We start from the raw sequence: 20,632 nt of genomic DNA, 5'->3' as shown, positions 1-20,632 counted from the left end.
ACTGCAGTGGCACGCCAGCTGCCTGCTGTTGCCTGGAAGTTCATTGTCACAGTACCTGCAGGTTTGGTTACATGTGGCTGCCGCCATTTTGAGACAACAGCCAGGACCTGTAGGAACCCAGATTGGACTGACTGAGGCCTGTCTCCAGGACCCCTCAAGTCCGACAGACCACTCCCCGCCTCTGGGGTCCTCAGACCGACTGACTGCTACCCACCACCAGGACCCCCAGACTGATAGATTGCATCCCATCTCCAGGATCCGGCAACCAGACCGACCACACCCCACCTCCAGGACCCCTACCCGACCAACTACACCCTGCCTTCAGGACCTCCAGCCGGCCACACCCACACGCCAAGCTGCACTCCCCATTTGCCAACACATTTGGAAGCTAGAAAGTCATCTTGGATAATCCTGGAAGCTCATAGCTCCGATCTTTAGGTGGGGCAAAACTCATCCTGAGACTTCTGCTGGAGATTGGAAGCTCATTGTCAGGTACCTCTCATACATCAGGCTACTGAAGACTGTGAGGTTTGAATACTATGACTGTTATAGTATAAATTTTCTTTTTTCTCCTTATTGAAAAATTTGAAGTTTTTATTTCTTTACTTTTCTCGCTCTATTTTCCTTTTGTTTACCTGTTCTCTCAGAGTCTCTTTCTCCCTTTTTACATGCTAACAATCAAATTCTTTTGATTACACTCTCACTGTTTCTATGATCTAGACTTCTATATATTCTTTTCTTATCCCATTAACAGCTACATCCTATACCCCTCTGTATCCTCTTTGTCCTCCATTAGAAACTGCAGACTTCATTGCAAATCTATTTGTTGTACTGAAGATAATAATTGAACTCATTCTGTTTATTATGACAATATTGTTCACGTCCCCATAAGGGCCATTTGGTTTCGGGTTGCATACTGTGTGTACTGGGCACTGCTAATATTGATCTCCCCCTTAAAGAAAAGGTTATGGAAACCTATAGGGTCACTATAAGCCTATAGGGGGGAAACTGCAATACCCCAGATGTACACTGCTAGAGGGGAAGATACAAGAACAACATGAAAAAACAAGGGAAGAAAATGATCCAAACAAACCTATATTCTATATTAATAGAATCCACTGACAATATGGTAGAAAAAATGTCAGAAAAAAACTTCAGATTATACATAATTAAAATGATTCCAGAAGCAAAGGATGAGATTAAGAGAGCAAATGAAGGCAATGAATGATCACACCAATAAGCAGTTGAAAGGGCAACTACAGGAAACAAAAGATCATTTCAACAAAGAGAGATTCTCACACAAACACACACACAAAGTAAATCCTTGAAATGAAGGAAACAATAAACCAAATAAAAAACTCAATGGAAGGCATCACCCACAGACTAGACCACTTGGAAGACAGAACCTCAGACAATGAAGACAAAATATTTAATCTTGAAAATAAAGTGGCCCAGAGAAGATGGTAAGAAATCATGAAGAGAACCTCCAAGAACTATGAGACATCATGAAAAGACCAAATTTAAGAATTAATGGGATTGAGGAAGGCACAGAGATACAAACCAAAGGAATGAACAACTTATTCAATGAAATAATAGCAGAAAATTTCCCAAACCTGAAGAATGAAATGGAAAATCAAATATAAGAGGCTTATGAACACCAAATGCACAAAATCACAACAGGTCCACAACAAGACACATTATAATGAAAATGCCTAACATACAAAATAAAGATAGATATTGATGTCTGTGAGAGAAAAGCATCAGATTACATATAGGGGGAAACCAATACGGATATCAGCACATCTCTCAGCCCAGATTCTAAAATCTAGAAGGGCCTGGAACAACACATGTCAAGCTCTGAAAGAACAGGGTTGCCAAGCAAGAATCCTATAACCAGCTAAACTAACCTTTGGATTTGAAGACAAAATAAAATCCTTCCATGATAAACAAAAGTTAAAAGAATTTACAAATAGAAAGCGTGCACTACAGAATATTCTCAACAAAATATTCCATGAGCAGGAAATGAAAAACAACAATGTAGGTCAGCAAAGGGAGGAACTACCTTAAAGAAAAAAACAATCAAAGGAGAAACCATGTCACCCTGTACAAAAATCAACTCAAAATGGATCAAGGATCTAGGAATTAGACCTTAAGACCCTTCACCAAATAGAAGAAAAAGTAGGCCCAAATCTCCATCACACTGGTTTAGGACCAGACTTCCTTAACAAGACCCCCATAGCGTAAGAAAAAAAAGCAAGAATCAATAAATGGGATAGATTCAAACTAAAAAGTTTTTTCTCAGCACAGGAAACAATTAATAATATGAAAAGAGAGCCTACAGAGTGGGAGAAAAATCTTTTCCACACACACTTCAGACAGAGTACTCATCTCCAAAATTTATAAAGAACTTAAAAGACTTTACACCCAAAATACAAAGAACTCAATTAATAAATGGGCTAAGGAAACGGGCAGACGCTTCACAGAAGAAGATATGCAGGTGATGAACAAATATATGAAAAAGTGCTCATCAACCCTAGTAATTAGAGAAATGCAAATTAGAACCACTTTAAGATTTCATCTAACTCCAATCAGAATGACCATTATTAAGAACACAAGCAATAATAAGTGTTGGTGTGGATGTGGGGAAAAAGGCACACTCACACATTGCTGGTGGAGTTGCAAATTGGTGTAGCCACTCTGGAAAGCAGTATGGAGATTCCTCAGAAAGCTTGGAATGGACCCACCATTTGACCCGGCTATCCCACTCTTCGGTTTATACCCAAAGGACTTAAAGTCAGCATACTACAGTGATGCAGCCACATCAATGTTCATAGCAGCTCAATTCACAATAGCTAGATGCCCTTCAATTGATGAATGGATAAAGAAACTGTGGTATATATACACAATGGAATATTACTTGGTCATAAAGAAGAATAAAATTATGGCATTTGCTGGTAAATGGATGAAGTTGGAAAATACCATGCTAAGTGAAATAGGCCAAGCCCAAAAAACCAAAGGCTGAACGTTTTCTCTTATAAGTGCATGACCATATGTAAGGAGTTGGGGTGGTGGGGGAAGAGAACAATGAAGGAACTTTGGATGGTGTAGAGGAAAATGGAGTGGAAGGGGGTGGAGGACAGAAAGACAGTAGAATGAAATAGACAGTATACGTATGATTACATGAACGGTGTGAATCTACATTGTACAGTCATCAAAATGAAAAGTTGTACCCCATTCGTATACAATGAATCAAAATGCAGTCTGTAAAAATAAAAAAAGATTTTATTAAAAAAAAAATGAAAAAGAAAAAGAAAGCATTTGAGCTGTGTGTAGCACACACCAGTAATCCCAGAGGCTTGTGAAGCAGAGGCAGGAGGATCGCAAGTTCAAAGCCAGTCTCAGCAACTTAGCAAGGCACTAAGCAACTTGGTGAGACCATCTCTAAAAAAATGTAAAAAATGAGCTAGGGATATAGCTCAGTGGTTGAATACTGCTGAGTTCAATCCCCAGTACAAATTTTAAAAAAAGAAAAGAGAAAACAATAGAATCAATCCAACAATGTTTCCTTGTTAAAAGAAAAACAACATGTGGCTCAGTGGTAGAGAGCTTGCCTAGAAGGTGAGAGGTCATGGGTTCTATCTCCAACAAAACACACACAGACAAACATATACACACATTTAAAATCCTGTAGGCAGAAAATGGATAGAAATTTGAGACCATTATGTTAAGCAAAATAAGCCAAACTCAGAAGGTCAAGGGTCTCATATGTGGAAGACAGAGAGGAAAAAGGAAAAGAAAGGTGGGAGGTGATCACATGAAAAGCAAAGAGATCCACAGAATGGAGAAAGGGACTCGGGGTGGAAGGAGGGAAGGATGGTGGAAAGTGCTAGGGAGGGATATTGGCCAAATTATATTGTTACATGATGTGCATGGAAATGTTTTTAATCTTGATTTAGGTGGTAGTTTTGTTGGTGCATCAGTAAAAAGTTATCCAGTATACAAATCCCACCCTATATACAACTACAATGCACCAATTAAAAAAACAAAAAAGGGGAAGAAAAAAATTTTTAAAAGAAACCTGCAGGCAAACTAAGAATACAAAAGAAGTTCCTTTGTCTCATAAAGGATGTAACCAAAATCACCTAAAACTAACATAATATTCAATGACGAAACATGGGCACATTTCCCCTAAGCTGGGAATGAGACAAGATATTCACTATATCCAGTTCTATTCCACTTTATACTGGAGGTCTGAGCCAGAGAGGCAGGAGATACTAAGTACTAAGAAAAATTGTTTAATGTATATAAAGATTATCTGGAAAGGAAGAAACTCAATTTTCTTTATTCATAGATGATATTATTGTATCTATTAAAAACAATCTACAAAGTATTAGAATTAAAAAATAAATTTAGAAAGATCATGGAATTCAAGGTCAATATACAAAATCACATATTTTATATATTAACAGAACAAAACAGAATTTAAAAAATTATCGTTTACAGTAACATCAAAAAATCAAACATGTAGGAATAACCAAAAATACCTCTAGACTTAAAATTATAAAACAATGCTAAGAGAAATTAAAGAGTCACATGAGTGGAGCTATACTCCATTTTAATGGGTTAGAAGACTTGATATTTCTGTCAGTTCTTCCCAGATAGGTGTACAAATTCATGTAATTTAATAAAAATTTCAGTGAAATGTTTTTGTGGATACTGTCAAGCAGAATCTAAAATTTACATAAAAATGCTGAAGTCACAAAATAACTAAAATGATCTTGATAAAGTTGAAAGATTTTCACTATCCAATTTCAAAACTAATACAAAATACACTGACAGCACAATACTGGCACAAAGACAGACAAACTGATCAAGGAAAAGAACTGGAGATCAGAAATAGACCCAGGCATTTATGGTCACTTGATTAATAACAAATTCATTAGAGTCATTCAATGGTGAAAGGGTAGTGTTTTCAATAAATAGTGCTTGAGCAATTGTATGTTTATATAGAAATAAAATGAACCTAGACCCTTACACTTCACACACAACAAAATTACTTTGAGTAACTTACAGATTTGTAAAAGCTAAAATGATCGACCTTCTAGAAGAAAACACAGATGAATTTATTAATGACCTTGGGATAAGCAAAGACTTCTTATATACGACACAAAAGCCCTATGAAAGAAAAATTGATTTAAAAAATTTAAATCAAGAACTTCTGTTCATGACAAGATTTATGTATAGGACTTGTATCTAGTGGTGAAAGTGCCCAGAGGTTCAAGCCCCAGTATCACACACACATACAAAGAATGTATTCCTTTGTTAAGCAAAGCATGTTTGTGTATTTATAAAAATGATATTATTACTACACAAAAATGAAAAAAGTACTGAAAGATGTAACATGTATAAATCACAAAAATACCATGTTAAGTCAAAGAAGCTAAGCAAAAAATATCATATACCATAGATTCCATAACATATGAAATTCAAGTAAAGGCAAAACTAATCTATGGTGACAGAAATCAGAATAGTTTACCTCTGGCAGGGTGCTGACTAGGGAAGGGCAGAGGGAACTTTTAGAAAGATGGAAATGTTTTTAATCTTGATTTAGGTGGTAGTTTTGTAGGTGCATCAGTAAAAAGTTATCCAGTATATATTAAGATTTGTGTGCTTGTTGGGCACAGTGGTGCACGCTGGTAATCTCAGGAAGGTTGAGACAGGAGGATCATGAGTTCAAAGTCAGCCTCAGCAACTTAGCGAGGCCCTAGCAACTTAGTGACATCCTGCCTCAAAATAAAATATAAAAAGGGCTGAGGATATGGCTCCGTGATTAAGTGCCCCTGGGTTTAATATCTAGTTCCAAAAGAAAAAAAAAAGTGTGTGTGCTTTACTTTTATGTAAATACTTCAGTATAAAAATCCCAAGAGTACGCAGAAGTTGACTAAGTCACCTTTTAAAAATCAACTTTAATGAAGCAAGACAGACAAAATGCTGCTAATTTTTTATAAGACATGGGTACAAAGGAGTTTATTTTCTCTACTTCAGTTAGAATGTTCCCCAAATTAAAAATTAAATAAATAAAAATTCAACACAAAGTTTAAAACTCACCTTTACCATTATTTTAAAAGTTAAATATGCGTCTTACCTTTCCTTCTGTTGCCTTCTTTGTTGATGAAATTTCCTTCATAAGCTTTGGAATTTCCCTGTAAAATTGTGAGGGAATTCTTTAAATTTCTCAGGTGGAACATTTTTACAGAACTATTTTAAAGTTATAATATTTACAACATATTGAATACCTAAGAAATATGGAATTAAAATTAAAATGGGCTCACATACTCCAGCACAACTGCAATATGTCGATGTCGAATTCTGACCCAGAGGTCATCATCTTCTTCAAGGATTGCCTCCTTTTCTTTTCCATCTGTTTTATATCTGCAAGTACACAAATGCAAAAACTTTTGGATTTTTTTTCCCCAAAAGTGGAAGAAACATTTTTATGAAAAATACTTTGAAAAACTGAAAAGTACATATACTCAGTCCACTCTTTAAGGAGGATAATGAATACCTACTCAAAATTAAAGGCACATATCTTTTTTTTTTTTTTTTTTTTTTTTTTGGACTAGGGATTGAACCCAGGGGTACTTCCATGGAGCAACATCTCCAGTTCTTTCTGTTTTTTATTTTGAGACAGGGTATCACTAAGTTGCTGAGGCTGGCCTCAAACTTGTGATCCTACTGCCTCAGTCTCCTGAGTCACTGGAATTACAGGTGCGCCACTACATGCAGCCATACTGCTATGCCTACATTAAAATTCAGACTGCTATGCCTAGCAAGATATTTTTATTCTTAAATGTTAGGTTTAAAAAGTTTGGCAAAATGGTATCTTAGAAAGCAAAAATTCAATGTCCTACAAACTTTAAGAAAAAGTCTGAATATACTAACCATTTGTGTTCCAATTGCTTAAAACAGATGTTTTAAGCTGTTAACAGATCACAGCACAACTATCAAATAGTCATTAAGAACAGAAATGCCAGGGCTAGGGATATAGTTCAGTTGGTAGAGTGCTTGCCTTGCAAAGCACAAGGCCCTGGGTTCATACCCCAGCACCTCAAAAAAAAAAAAAAAAAAAAAAAAAAAAAAAAAAAAAAAAATCAAAAACATCTATTATCTGTTTCTTTATTCTTCTACAACTCTATAATTTATATCTCCTTTAATGAATGGGAAAAGAAGTGAAAGACTAATGTAGTCATAAAAACACTGTGATAGTTTTAATGAGTTCTATTTAAGTGATCAGCAATTCAAGGGGCTCATGGAATACTCAAAATGAGATTCATAATAAGTTTCCCCTAATGGAATTCCTCCCTTTTTATTCCAGATATCCCCTTTTCATTTGTGGAACTAGAGAAGATTCAATTGTCCTTGGGACTGTCAATTTCCTCAGCCAAGATCAGAAAGGACTATAATTGAGTTTTCCTAGCTCTGACTGCAAATAATTCCTGTAGCTGTCTGCTATATGAATATAATAATTTCCGTAAGTCAAAAAATTATAGGTCCTACCTACAAAGTCATTCACCTGTGTGGTCTTAATTATAGATGCCCAAAGATAAAAATGGCTGTGCTTTATTACAAGATAGCATTAAGGATAGGAAGCAGTTTTGTCATTTAAAATAACACTTTGTACTTAAATAATACCTTTGACTTTTAAGTGATTTACAAAAATTAATCTAGCAGCAAGGCTGGCAACACTTAAAGATAATAAAATCCCTTAAGAGTAAATTTAAAGAGGTGACCAAGATGAACAGGATCTGGATACTCGGAATTTCCTGATTATTTTGTTTCAATCAAAACTTGGGTGGTGGATCAGCAAGGAGGTGAGCATGGGGGAAAGTAGCAGGCAATAAGATCAAATAATAATGGAAGAAGAGCATAGATGATGGCCTTGAAGACCACTGCAAGGGCTCTGCTATTACTATGAGCTGGGAAGTCATTTAAAGGTTTTGAGAAGTGATCTGATACAAACTGACCTAGGTATTACCAAGATTTTTTTTTTTAACATTGCATTGAAGGGAGACTGAAGATGGGCTGAAGAAGCAACAGAGACCATTTAGAAGCACACTTCAATAAACAATATGAAAAATTATATTGACTTGAATAGGTTTAATTCCGGATAGATTTTAAAAATGTAGCCATAAAGATTTGCCAATGAATCCAATGTTTTTAAACTTGACTAACTGTTAAGACGGGAGAGAGATGACTGAAATTTTTGGCTTAAGTACTTTTTTGGGGGTTGGGGGTGGCACCAGGGATTGAACTCAGTGGCACTCAACCACTGAGCCACATCCTCAGCCTATTTTGTATTTTATTTAGAGACAGGGTCTCACTGAGTTGCTTAGTGCCTGGCTTTGAACTTGAGATCCTTCTGCCTCAGCCTCTCTAGCCACTGGGATTACGGGAATGTACCACAACATCTGGCTTGGCTTAAGTAACTATAACTGAGCACTAGAACATTACAACACTGAAAATGGAGTAATTAGGAAGGAAACAGAAAAACTGACTTTTGGATTTAGCAACACAGAGGTTAACTGAAATATTTTTTTATTTTTAGTAATAAACCATTGCCTATATTAAAAAAAAAAAAAAACTGCTGGGAACCATGGTACCCACCTATAATCCCAGCTACTTGGGGAGGCTGAGGCAGGAGGATATCAAGTTCAAGTACAGTCTCAGCAACTTACCAAGACCCTGTCTCAAAAATAAAAAATATACGAAATAAAAGGGGTAGGATCAGCTGGTGTGATGGCACACACCTGTAACCCCAGGTCCACAGGGGACTAAGACAGGAAGATCACAAATCCCAATCAAGTCTGGGCAACTTAGCAAGACTCTGTCTTAAAATAAAAAATAAAAAGGGCTAGGGATGTAGCTCAGTGGTTGAGTGCCCCTGGGTTCAATACCTGGTACTCTAAATCAATCAATCAAATTATGACAGAGCCCAGGGAGTTTATGCTAATCTGTGAATTTTTTTTGATTCAGGGAAAGGTGGTGTAATGTCTTTAAAAAAACTAAACCTATTTTAAATGCAAGGTTATAATTTATGTCTGTATTATTTATGCATATCAAAATTTTTTATTATCCATCAGTTTATTAATTTATTGTTAAATCTCTTGAGTAGTTTATAGACATAAAAGAAAAAGAGGTAAATAATACTCCTTCAGAAAATTCTAAACAAACAGCTAAAAATGACTTTCATATTAGAAAAAGAGCCATGTTGATTTTTCTGTTTTAACTAACATTAACAAATCACACAGAAAAACTCAGAAATCAGGATGTGACCAGAATGCAAATTAAAATACGACAGAAAATAACAAAATTATTTTAACAATTATATGTTTAAGAAAAATCATTAAGTACTATAATTATCAAAGACTATTTGTAGAGGATTGGGGATGTAGTTTAGTGGTAGAGTGCTTGCCTTTCACGCAAAAGGCCCTGGGTTCAATCCCCAAGACTAGGAGGAAAGTTATTTGTACTTTTTTAATAAAACTACAAAATTAATTTAAGCATAAAATTTCAGAAAACTAATTTCCATTTTTACTACTGTACTCAAATAGTAAATCTTAGCTGAAAATGTCAATTTGAAAAAAACATATAATTAATGCATACAAATACATACCCACAAATGACACAGAAGGATAAATAAAACCATTGCTTGACAGAAGGACTATTTCAATTTCATTAGCTTTTTAAATGACACTATTTTTAAGGAAAATATGCTTATATCAAGATTAAATAAATTAAGGTTAAGGTTAAGTGGTAAAACTGTGCCTATTTTTTTTTCCTGTGTTTTTAAAATTGTTCTATTTAGTTATATATGACAGCAGAATGCATTTTGATTCATTGTACACAAATGGAGTACAACTTTTCATTGGTTGTACATGATGAAGAGTCACATCATTCATGTAATCATACACGTACATAGGGTAATGATGTTTGTCTCATTCCACCAATTTTCCTTCCCCTTGCCTCCACCCCTCCCCTCGCCTATTCTTAATAGTCATCCTACTTTGTTTTCTAGTATCTTAATCTTTTTAAATACATTATATTGACAAGACACTTTTGGGTGTATGATTCAGAATAATCACTGCCTAACCATTTTGAATACCATTTCCACTTCAAAAAAATATAATAGTGAGCGTGATGGTTTACGTTTAACACAAGTGAAAAAGTCCAAATTCCACATGTTTAAATGCAGCTTTGCTGTAGACGAGTTAAGGAGGCAAACACATTCAAAAAGTTTCAAAGCAGTCAAATTGTACATTAACTGACAAAGTCAATATGTTTTGTAAAGATTATGATTATAGGTGTAAGAGTAGTCTCTGAAGAAGAAAGGTTACAAGTTTTTCAGATTTCTGATCCTACATAAATCATTAAATATTTATTATTCTATCCTACTTGTATACACCCTTTATATGCCCTTCAATTATACTTGCTTGTATGTATCATTCTCAATTGGAAGTAGATCATATGCCATTGCCTGAAAGGTCAGTTCATGCAGGACAGTGGACACAGGATCAAAGCCACGATCAATTATTAAGAGCTGGGAATGAGTTTTACCCTAGAATAACAAGATAAATTTATCTTAAGAAATTTCAATTTCTTTGTGAACGCATTTTTAATATACTTAGAAAAAAAAAGCAGGCTTTTCCTAAGTTCTGATCCTCTCCCCCATCAAAAACATACAATAAAACAAAACAAATGGTTAATTTCCTCTAAGAATGTGAAGTTATAGTAAAACAAATAAGAACCTGAGTGGTACACTAGGGGAAAAATACATATTCATATTTAGATTAAAATACTACTTTTAATATTTTCAAAATTTCTTTTAAAAAAGTAATATTTAACTTGCACTAAACCTATTAAGAATTCAACTTGGTAAACACTAAAACTTATGTAAATTATGAATAGTAGCTACTATTTGAGCTTTTGTATTAGACATTTTTGCTAAACAAGAAATATATACATTATTTCATTTAATATATAAATTATTTCAGGTTCTTACAGCAACAACCCTGTCAGACAGGTACCATTATCTCCACTTGACAATGTGGGCATTAAGGCTTGAAATTAAGTAATTTGCCCAAATCATACAATGGAGTTTCAGACCCAAGTCAGTTCCATTCCAATGCTGGTGCTCTTAATCATTATGCTATTTAAAAGATTATATTGGTGCCAACTAAGACAAACATTTATTGTTAATTCACAAACAGCACTAATCACTAAATGGCAAATAAGTATTGGGGAAATTTATTGATAGTATTGTTCATATGTCATTTTTTAAAGTAGTAAATTCTTTGGCTTATTATTCAAAGCAATAACAGGTAACTACAACTCATTAGATAAACATTTTCTATTTATTTACATATATGAGAAAGAAGTAAATCATATGGGTTAATCTTTAATAAATATATTTAAATTAACAATTCACTCCTTGTTATGGTTTATCATCTGGAATATCCCCCCCAAAACTCAGGTGTTGAAAAAAATGGTTACTAAGGCAGAAAGGTTCAGAAATGGGGGTTTTAGGTGATGAAGGGTCCTGGCTCCACAATTTGATGAATTAATACACTGACAGCTGAATAAACTATTGGGAGATGGGATGTAGGTGGAGAAAGTAGGATCACTGGGACAGTGTCCTGCGTTTATCTAGTCCCTGGCCCCTTCCTCTCTCTCTGATTCCTGGCTGCTATCAGCTGAGCAGCTTTTCTTCACTGTGCCTTTCTGCTTTTCTTCACATTACTTCAGTCACAAAAGCAATGGGCTGACCATAAACTGAGACTTCTGAAACTGTGGGCCAAAATAAGCTTTTCCTCCTTTCAGTTGTTTTTGTCAAGTATTTTGGTCACAGTGACAAAAAGGTGACTAATACACTCTTTTAGTAAACTTTGAGACAGTAATGTATAATATTTAAGAGAACAGCCTTTGGAATCAGATCTGGGTTTGAATTAACCTTGATCACTTTCTTGATGTTATGACCCTGAATAAATTTCTTAGCCTATTATATATCTGTACTCTTTTTATAAAACAAAATATTATCACAGAACATTTGCCTTATAAGATTTTTGTGAAGATCAAACATAGTAATACCACGAAAAACTTAGCACAGTCCCTGGCAATTATTAAGTTCTCAATATATGTGAGCTATGAGTCCCTGGAAAGGTTAATCGGAAAAAGACAATACAATCTTAGTGCTATATCAGGGTTTAGGACTTAGGACAGTATATAGGGGGAAGTATCACTTGGCATGAAAAGTCAGGAAAGGTTTCAAAGAGGAGGTGATGATTTTTTAACTTTTTAAAAAATATATTTCTATTAGTTATTAATGAATCTTTACTTATTTATTTGTATGTGGCGCTGAGAATCGAGCTCAGTACCTCACACATGCTAGGCAAGAGATCTACCACTGAGCCATAATCCTGGCCCCATATCAGGTTCTTGAATAAAAGGTATCAAGCATTTGAAGAGTATAATTTCCTAGACAGAAAGAATGGAAAGGACAAATTTGTTTTTTGTGGATAAATCTGTTCTTTTTCACTGAAATTGTGAAAGATTAAACAGATAGATTTGCTAATACATTATGTATCTCTTCATTCAGCAATTATTTGTATACTATTTATATGAAGTCATTCTACCTTCATTACAATCAGAATAACAGCTTTCACTGGATCTCCAAACCAAAAACTTTTAAAAGCAACTAACACAATACCTAAATTTACATCCTGTATTCCAGTCAAGTTGTTAAGTTGTTAATTTTGCCTTTTTTCTCTATGCCTCAACCCAAGGAATCCTGTTCCTTGCAAGAAATTCATGCAAAAGACTTCCTCCTTTATTCCTCCTTCATTCTTGAAGCTCAAGGGCTTCTTCTTCTAGAATGCCTTCCCAGATTCCAGTTGAGAATAAGGTAAGTCCCAGTCCATGCTCCCATTGTACTCTATATATACTTCTCTCATTCCGCTTAATACATAGCACAGCAACTGGTGGTTTCCAAGCCTATCTCCTCTCCTAAACTATGGACAATTCCTTTCTTTCATTCTCTAGCTATTAAATATAGCTTCCCAAGTCTCTAGCACCTCTGTCAGTTTCCTCAAGTTCTTTATTCTTTAACCACACCTACACTGGTATTCCCCAGGTTCCAACTTTAGTCTTTAATTACATTTATTTATTTTTATTTTTTTGCAGTGCTGGGGATCAAACCCAGGGCCTCACACATGTTAGGCAAGAGACTCCCAACTAACCTACATCCCCAGCCTTGATTACATTATGTTCAGTATGTTATCTTTTTAAGATAACAGCAACTGCTATTTATTAAGCTACCTTATGTGCTGAATACTTTCATGTTAATGTAATCCTTATATCAAGCAAACAAAGTAATTATTATCTCATTTGTTCATTTAAAAAAAAAAACCCTCAAGGTCACAGAGCCCATAACAGCAAAATTCCTACATTCATTAAATATTAACTCAGTGGCAAGCATTACTTTATATGTATTACCTTGTTTAATTCTCTAACTTACAAAATAGGTATTCTCTTAATTTTTATTTTATAGCAAAGAAAAATTAGGTACAGAGAAGTTACATAATTTGCCCAAATTAGCTAAGAGTTAAATAGCAAATTCAAGGTATGGACATAGTGCTGACTTCAAAGCCCTTATCTTCTCCTTTAAACTACACTGGGATCCCATTACTCTCTCTGCTAATGATTCTTTAATCAGTATTGGATTAATGGTTCCCAAATCAATATTAGAAAATGAATGAACAAGCTGTTTTGGCTTAAAAAGAAATAATACAGATTTTATGTATAGGCACTATTTGCCTTTTATATATTACCTTTATCAGACTCTTTTCATCAATCTTGTAGTAGTCTTCAAGTTTTTTCTCAACCAGCTGTGCAAGTTTACTGGCATTATCTAGAGGTTTACTAGAATTGGAAAAGAATGTTCGAACAATTGTTTTTCTTTCAGGACATACTTTAAATATCAAAAAATTGAATTCTAACCAATAAAAAAAAAGTTGAATTCTAAAATGAAACAAGCAATTTATTTATAAAATGAAAAATTTTATAAGCTTGGAAAAGTTCAGATAATAAATCAAACATGTTACATACTATATCTGGAATGCAAATGCAAACCTTATCATCTATGCCTCAGATTTTTTTTTCAATATAAAGGGAAAAAACATTACATATAATTCGCAGTTCCCTCTATCCCCCACCCAAGTCCTGGTCAGTTCTCTCCCTTGGCGCTCTACCCCAACACTCAAGGAAACCATTACCACAAATTTCAGTGAATTCTTTGTCATTTCTGGTCTGTGTGTGCGTGTGCGTGTGCGTGTGTGTGTGCGTGTGCGTGTGCGTGTGTGTGTGCGTATGTGTCTGAGATCTCTGTTGACACATATACCACATTTGTTCACTTTATATCATTTAGTATATAAATGATACTAAGCTGTATTCTCAGCCCTTTTTATATTTTATTTACTTTATTTTTGGTACTGAGGATTAAACCTATGGGTGCTCTACCACTGAGCTACCTCTCTAGTCTTTTTTATTTTTCAAGACAAGTTCTTGTTAAGTTGCTCAGGCTGGTCTTCAACATACAATTCTTCTCCCTAAATCTTCTGAGTTGCTGGGATTACAGTCATGTGCCACTGCACCCTGTTGAACCTTTAGGTTTTAGACTTTTAAAACAAGCAAAGCAGCCTGTATAAAAAGTGATTTATGCCAGGTACAGTGGCACATGCCTGTAATCCCAGCAGCTTGGGAGGCTGAGGCAAGAGGATTGTAAATTCAAAGCCAGCCTCAACAACTTAGTGAGGCCCTGAGCAACTTAGCAAGACCCTGCCTCAAAATAAAGAACAAAAAGAGCTGGGGACGAGGCTCAATGGTTAAGCACCCCTAGGTTCAATACTCAGTACAAACACAACAATAACAACAACAGAAATAAAACCCAAATTGTCTGGTGACACTCAGCAACATGGATGAGTTAAAAAATAATGTTGAATAAAGAACTTAAAAAAAAAAAGCATGATTCCATTTATATCAGTTTGAACTCAGGTAAAAGTAAACTATATATATGTTACCAGTTGGATAGAGGTCATCTCTGGGAAGAACAGGGGGTAGTGACTGAGAGGGATCATGAGGAAGGCTTCTATGATGCTGTTTATGTTCTATTTTTTATCTTAGTAGGGTTAAATGGGAACAATCATTTTGGAATGAACTATCAAGCTATATATAATTACATACATATAATTACAATACTTAACAGTAAAAATCATTTTCAAAAAGGAAACTATAGTTATACAGCATGAAAATTAAGCCTTACCTTTAAAAAAATTCCCAAATAGTGAAAATGATGAAACATTAAATATAAGTCTGTATTCCCTACATAATAAAGACATTTCTCCAAGCATTCCTTAAACCAATGAAAATCCATGTCTATAAATCGTACCAACTTTAAGCTCTAAAATTCAGTAACAGAGGTTATTACTGAAATTTAAGCCTTAAATTTTAGATCTCCTATATGCAGAGCATGCTAACTGTGCAAGAAAATTATATTTTGCAAAATAATACAAAAACCACAGAGATTTCCCTTGCCTCTACACTGGACAGCAAAGAGAAGCATAAAATGTGCAAACACTATTATGTCTTACCTTTTATATCTTACTCCAGGATTTTCATCCAAAGTGGCACATACTGTAACTATCTGCTCAGCCATTGCTTCCATAATGGCATCTTTTCCATTGGCATTGCCAGGGTCTGGACTATAACAGTAATAGAATGCATCTGGTACATCAAGTGTATACACCTAAGTTAAGTCAAAAAAAGTTACACTGTCAATCTAGAGACTTGATTTTAAAAATGTATCAAGAAAAACACAAAAAGAAAAAAAAAAAAAGAATGCAGCTGTGATTTGAGACATTAAAGAAAAAATACTTGCACTAACCATGCTGTTTCCTGAAACAACTGTGTCTTTACCTCAATCAAATCATGTCATCTTGATTTCATCCTTTATTTCTTTTCTCACTCTCCTTTCCTGCTTAGACTACCTCTCTCCTTCAATTCTTGTTTCATAAAGAGATTGTACAGTTTGCTTTTCACTACCTGTGCAACAGATGAAGGAATCTGAGGTAGTCAAACTAAAATAAAAATCTAATACCTGGTAGAAAGAAATACAACACAAAGCCAAAATTTGCCTACACACCAAAGATTAAAAATCTTAACCCATTAGAGAATAACCTAGAAATTTCCCACAGTTGATATATGTCTTCGATTCTTTAGACTTTCCATACCTTTAAGATAAGTATTTTCCAAAATGACAAGCTACTGCGTCAGAAACAAGTCTTACCATAAACACAATGAATTCTTAGACACATTCATTCATTTGACTAAAACATTTACTGATATAGAAAGAACTGGATTGCAGGCTTGTTATTATTATGCTATTTGAAGACACAAAAGCAGTAGCTTCCTAATTAGTACTGAGGAATTCCCATTAAACCTATGCTTTGGGATTAATAAATAATGATAGTAATCCCTAATAATTTATGATAGCATATTGGGTGTGAAAGCTGGCAAGTAACAAATAGTATAAGTTAAATAATGAATTATGAAAAACTACCTTGCATTTCCTTCCACAATCATTCACTTCTCTGAACATAACCCATTACCTACAGCAGCTGCAGCCTGAACATGGACTGAGATTCAGCTCTGGTCAATCTACTTCTTTTAGTGCTGCTCAAGGATTATATTGCTGTGTTAATTACCAACAAGCACCCTACACCTGAACTATAACTTTCTCTTAGTATACTATCCCACTGCAGTAAATATTATTTGTTCAAAAGTATTAATTGCCCTGTCCTAGAAGCCTTCTCCTTATGATTGTGTATTTCCCATCCACTGACATAAGGCTGACTATAGTCACTGGAATGTGAATATGAGACAAAAAGTTTAATAACTATTGTGTGGGGTTGGGGGTATAGCTCAGTGATAGAGCACTTGCCTGACATGTGTAAGGCCCTAGGTTTGATCCCTAGCACTGCAAAATAAATAATTAAAACCCCAAAACAAAACAAAACAAAACAAAACCCATAACAACAATAACACAGCCCCACTGTGCAGCTCCAATGTTTCCTCTTTTCCCTCTGCTATGTCCCAGACTACCCCTTCAGCCTCAGTCCCAGAAAGTAGAGAACACAGAAGTCTGGGGACAATGGACAATAACACGAATGAGAAATAAATCTTTGTTACAATGCACCGAGATTGTAGAGAAGGGTCTTACACTGTTTAAATAAACCCATTTAATATTCCAGTGCATCAAATAGAATTTAGGGGCTGATTTTCATTCTATACTCACATTTCTTCTTTATCCTGCCCTCTCCTTTTCCATTTCACTTTTCCAACACCACCGTTAAAAGTTCCTTTAGACCACTACCACATTTCTTCATCTTTACAACTTACAACTATTTCCTTAACTACAGATTCCCTGCCTTCCTCTACTCTTCAGCTAGTTGACTTCTACCTAGATCTCTTTTAGCATCATTCATTTTCTTGAGTGCTTTCCATCTACTTGCCTTAATGTATATGTGATAGCATTACTTACCTTAAACCCTCTAGAGGGGAAAGAGATCTTCTTTTGATTCCTTGATTCATTAAATTATATGGACCTCCTCAGTTTAACCTCTAAATGTGTTACATGGTCAATTCTACTTCTTTGAGCACTACCATATCTGACATTATCAACTACTCCCCAATAAGCTTTTGACTTCTGGGACTCTCATCTATGGCCATCCCACCCTGAACATGCCTGATCTTGTCTGACTTCTAAGATTCTACTTTTCCCTAAAAACTTTAGGGCCAGTCCTACAGTTTTCTGTACTCCATTATTTTTTGCCATTAAACGTGTTGGGAGCCTCCTATAATATAGTCCCAACCTAACTAGAGAGGGCCTTTATACTAGCACTCCTTATAATCCATATTCTTGCTGCTCCCTTACACTCTTCTGCTCCTGTATCTTTGCATTCAGAGTCTCATCTTGTAGAATGTTCTCTTTTCATTACTACTTTATGAAATTCTATCCCTTCTTCAAAAGTTTTCCCAATCTCCTAGTAAGAATTAGCATCTCTTTTTGTAGCAAACTGTGAGATGCCTCACCCACAAACATATTCCCTTTTTAAGTATCTGTACTCCAATTCATTAGGAGGAATAGCAATATATGTTTGGGCAAGACTACATTTCCATGAGCTTAGGTATAGTCATATGATTAAACTTAGGTAATAAAATATAAATGAAAACTGTTCCTTCATTCTTTCTCTCTTTCATCTTGCTTCCTCAAATGAGAATTAATTCTATAGTCATACTGGATCATGAGGGTCATGCCTAGAAGACCAGGTTCCTGAAATTCTGTGCAGTAGGCATATAAACTTTATGTAGCTTATTTCTTCCCATCTTCTTTTGTATTAGCAAAAAATATATTTTCTTGTTGTTTAAGCCAACACATTTTCTTGTTTAGATTTTCTGTTGTATGCAGCTAAACCTAATCCTAATTGATAGTTTTTTTGGAAGCTGTATAATAATTTGTATCTCTTTTATAGTATTCAAATGAGGGTAGGTCACATATTTTGCTTATTATTTCACAGCAGACTGCTTTGAATCTAGCAAATGATACTCACTGAACATGATATCGATAAATGCTCATATGGGCCTCTGCTCATAGCTCAAAGCACTTAGCAGTATTTCATTTATATCTTTACTTCAAACAAACAAAAAAATCCCATCTATTCTCACCATCATTTCTCCAAAATAGTTAAACTTATTAAGCAAATTCTCTTAAGATTTTTATCAAGGAAGTACATTAAAAGGACCTTATATAATCACATTTCACAAATACTGGTTAAGTAAAAACTTCTCATGAGATTTCTCTGTATGCATGCAGCTAGGTTACTGCCATAGTTAACAAATTAGTATCTACATAAATCTGTCAAATATAGCAACTGTAGAATTTTAATGCATTGTGGGGCTAAGACTATATTTATCTGCCATGAAACAAGATGTTCTGAAAACATTTATAATATTTATTATGCTACTGTTTATATCTCACATGATTTTAGGAAACCCGTTTTCGTCCTATACTAAAATTTACGTGTCATATTAAAGAAGTCTTTTAGCTAACGTCTCAAAAAGAGTTTAATGCTAAGCAGATATCTGAACTGTTTGCAATTTGATCACAACCGTTGTTGAAAAAAGCAATGGCTTCAAAGAGAAATCCCTCATCTAGGAACCTTTCTGTACCTCAGTACTGAACCTCAGTTCCAAATAACACTGAACTAACAATTTCAATTCTGTAAGATGCTAGAATCCAAACACAAAGAGAGCATAACGAACCTGAATAATTCATTAGCTGTGTGACTTGTGTAAGTTAATTATCCTCTTTGATTTCTGATCTTTAAAATAGTTTCATAAAACTATTGTAAGGATTAAATGACTAAATTTATGTAAAGCAGCCAAGTATCTGACACACAGTGAATATTACATAAAAATTTACTACTATTATCCTCATTACTATTATCTTATTTATTTCTTTATTTAGCAGTATTGGGGACTGAACTCAGGACCTCATACATGCTAGAGAAGGGCTATACCACTGAGCTACAGCCCCAGTTCTTTTTATTTTGAGACAGGGCCTCACTAAGTTGTCCAGACTGGCCTCAAACTTGAGATCCTCCTGTCTCAGTCTCCTTAGTAGTTATGATTACAGATGTGCACCGACACACTCAGTTCATCATTACTATTATTAATCAAAAACTCATTAACTATTCTGAAGGCAAAATGAACAGAAACCCTTTATTGTATAAATTAAAAATTTATTAGAGAACATTTGATTTTGCCAGGTGTGGTGGCACAGGCCTGTAATCCCAGCAAATGGGAAGGCTGAGGGCCCTATGCAACTTAGAGAGGTCCTATCTCGAAATAAAAAATAAAAAACAGGCAGGGGATGTGGCTCGGTGGTAAAGGCCCTTGGGTTCAATCCCCAGTACCCCACCCCTGACAAAAAGAAGCAGCATTTGTTTTAATACCACAATGGTTACAAAAGCTATATGAAATGTTTCTGTGGCCTTATCTATCAAAATTATGCTTAGAAATCTCTTGATTTCATAATCCAGTAAGGCTGTAACTTGATTTTGTGGCAGATATGAAATTTAAGTCTCCTTTTTTTATTATTAATGTCATATTCCAATTTTTTGCTCATGGTTTTTCCTTTATCAAGAGGAGTGCTTATTTATGCATTAGGCACAAAATTCACAAATACATAAATAAAACATATTCACAGATATATAAATAAAACATCTTTAGAATATGCTTTATTATTAAGCTCATAAAATTATATTTAAAATCCATTACAAACTATAAAAAAGAAAGTACCTGAGATTCATGTGGAATGAAGGAAATATTTATTTCTTTACATCTTCTTATTGACTTGGAGCAAGATGCCTTAATTTTATTAAAGAGACTATCAGGGCAAACTGAGAAGAAAAAAAAAATCAAAGCATATAACTCCATCTAAAATCTTTATTACTTTTGAATA

General features: G+C 34.7%; 1 protein-coding gene across 1 annotated transcript in view; it reads right to left on the bottom strand.

Annotated features, from left to right (window-relative positions):
* STXBP3 (syntaxin binding protein 3) overlaps positions 1-20,632 on the bottom strand; it is a 65,407-nt gene that overhangs the window by 21,644 nt on the left and 23,131 nt on the right. Inside the window, exons 6-11 of the mRNA XM_079132905.1 lie at positions 20,470-20,570; positions 15,702-15,856; positions 13,884-13,974; positions 10,491-10,615; positions 6,337-6,432; positions 6,146-6,203 (exon numbers count right to left, since the gene is read on the bottom strand). Of these exons, the coding sequence (XP_078989031.1) occupies positions 6,146-6,203; positions 6,337-6,432; positions 10,491-10,615; positions 13,884-13,974; positions 15,702-15,856; positions 20,470-20,570 (626 nt within the window). The remainder of the gene's footprint in view (positions 1-6,145; positions 6,204-6,336; positions 6,433-10,490; positions 10,616-13,883; positions 13,975-15,701; positions 15,857-20,469; positions 20,571-20,632) is intronic.

Source organism: Sciurus vulgaris (genome assembly GCF_902686455.1).
Source record: "Sciurus vulgaris genome assembly, chromosome: 1".
NCBI lineage: Eukaryota > Metazoa > Chordata > Mammalia > Rodentia > Sciuridae > Sciurus > Sciurus vulgaris.
Note: the sequence above shows the minus strand (reverse complement) of the source record. Positions and strands in the feature narration are given on the sequence as shown.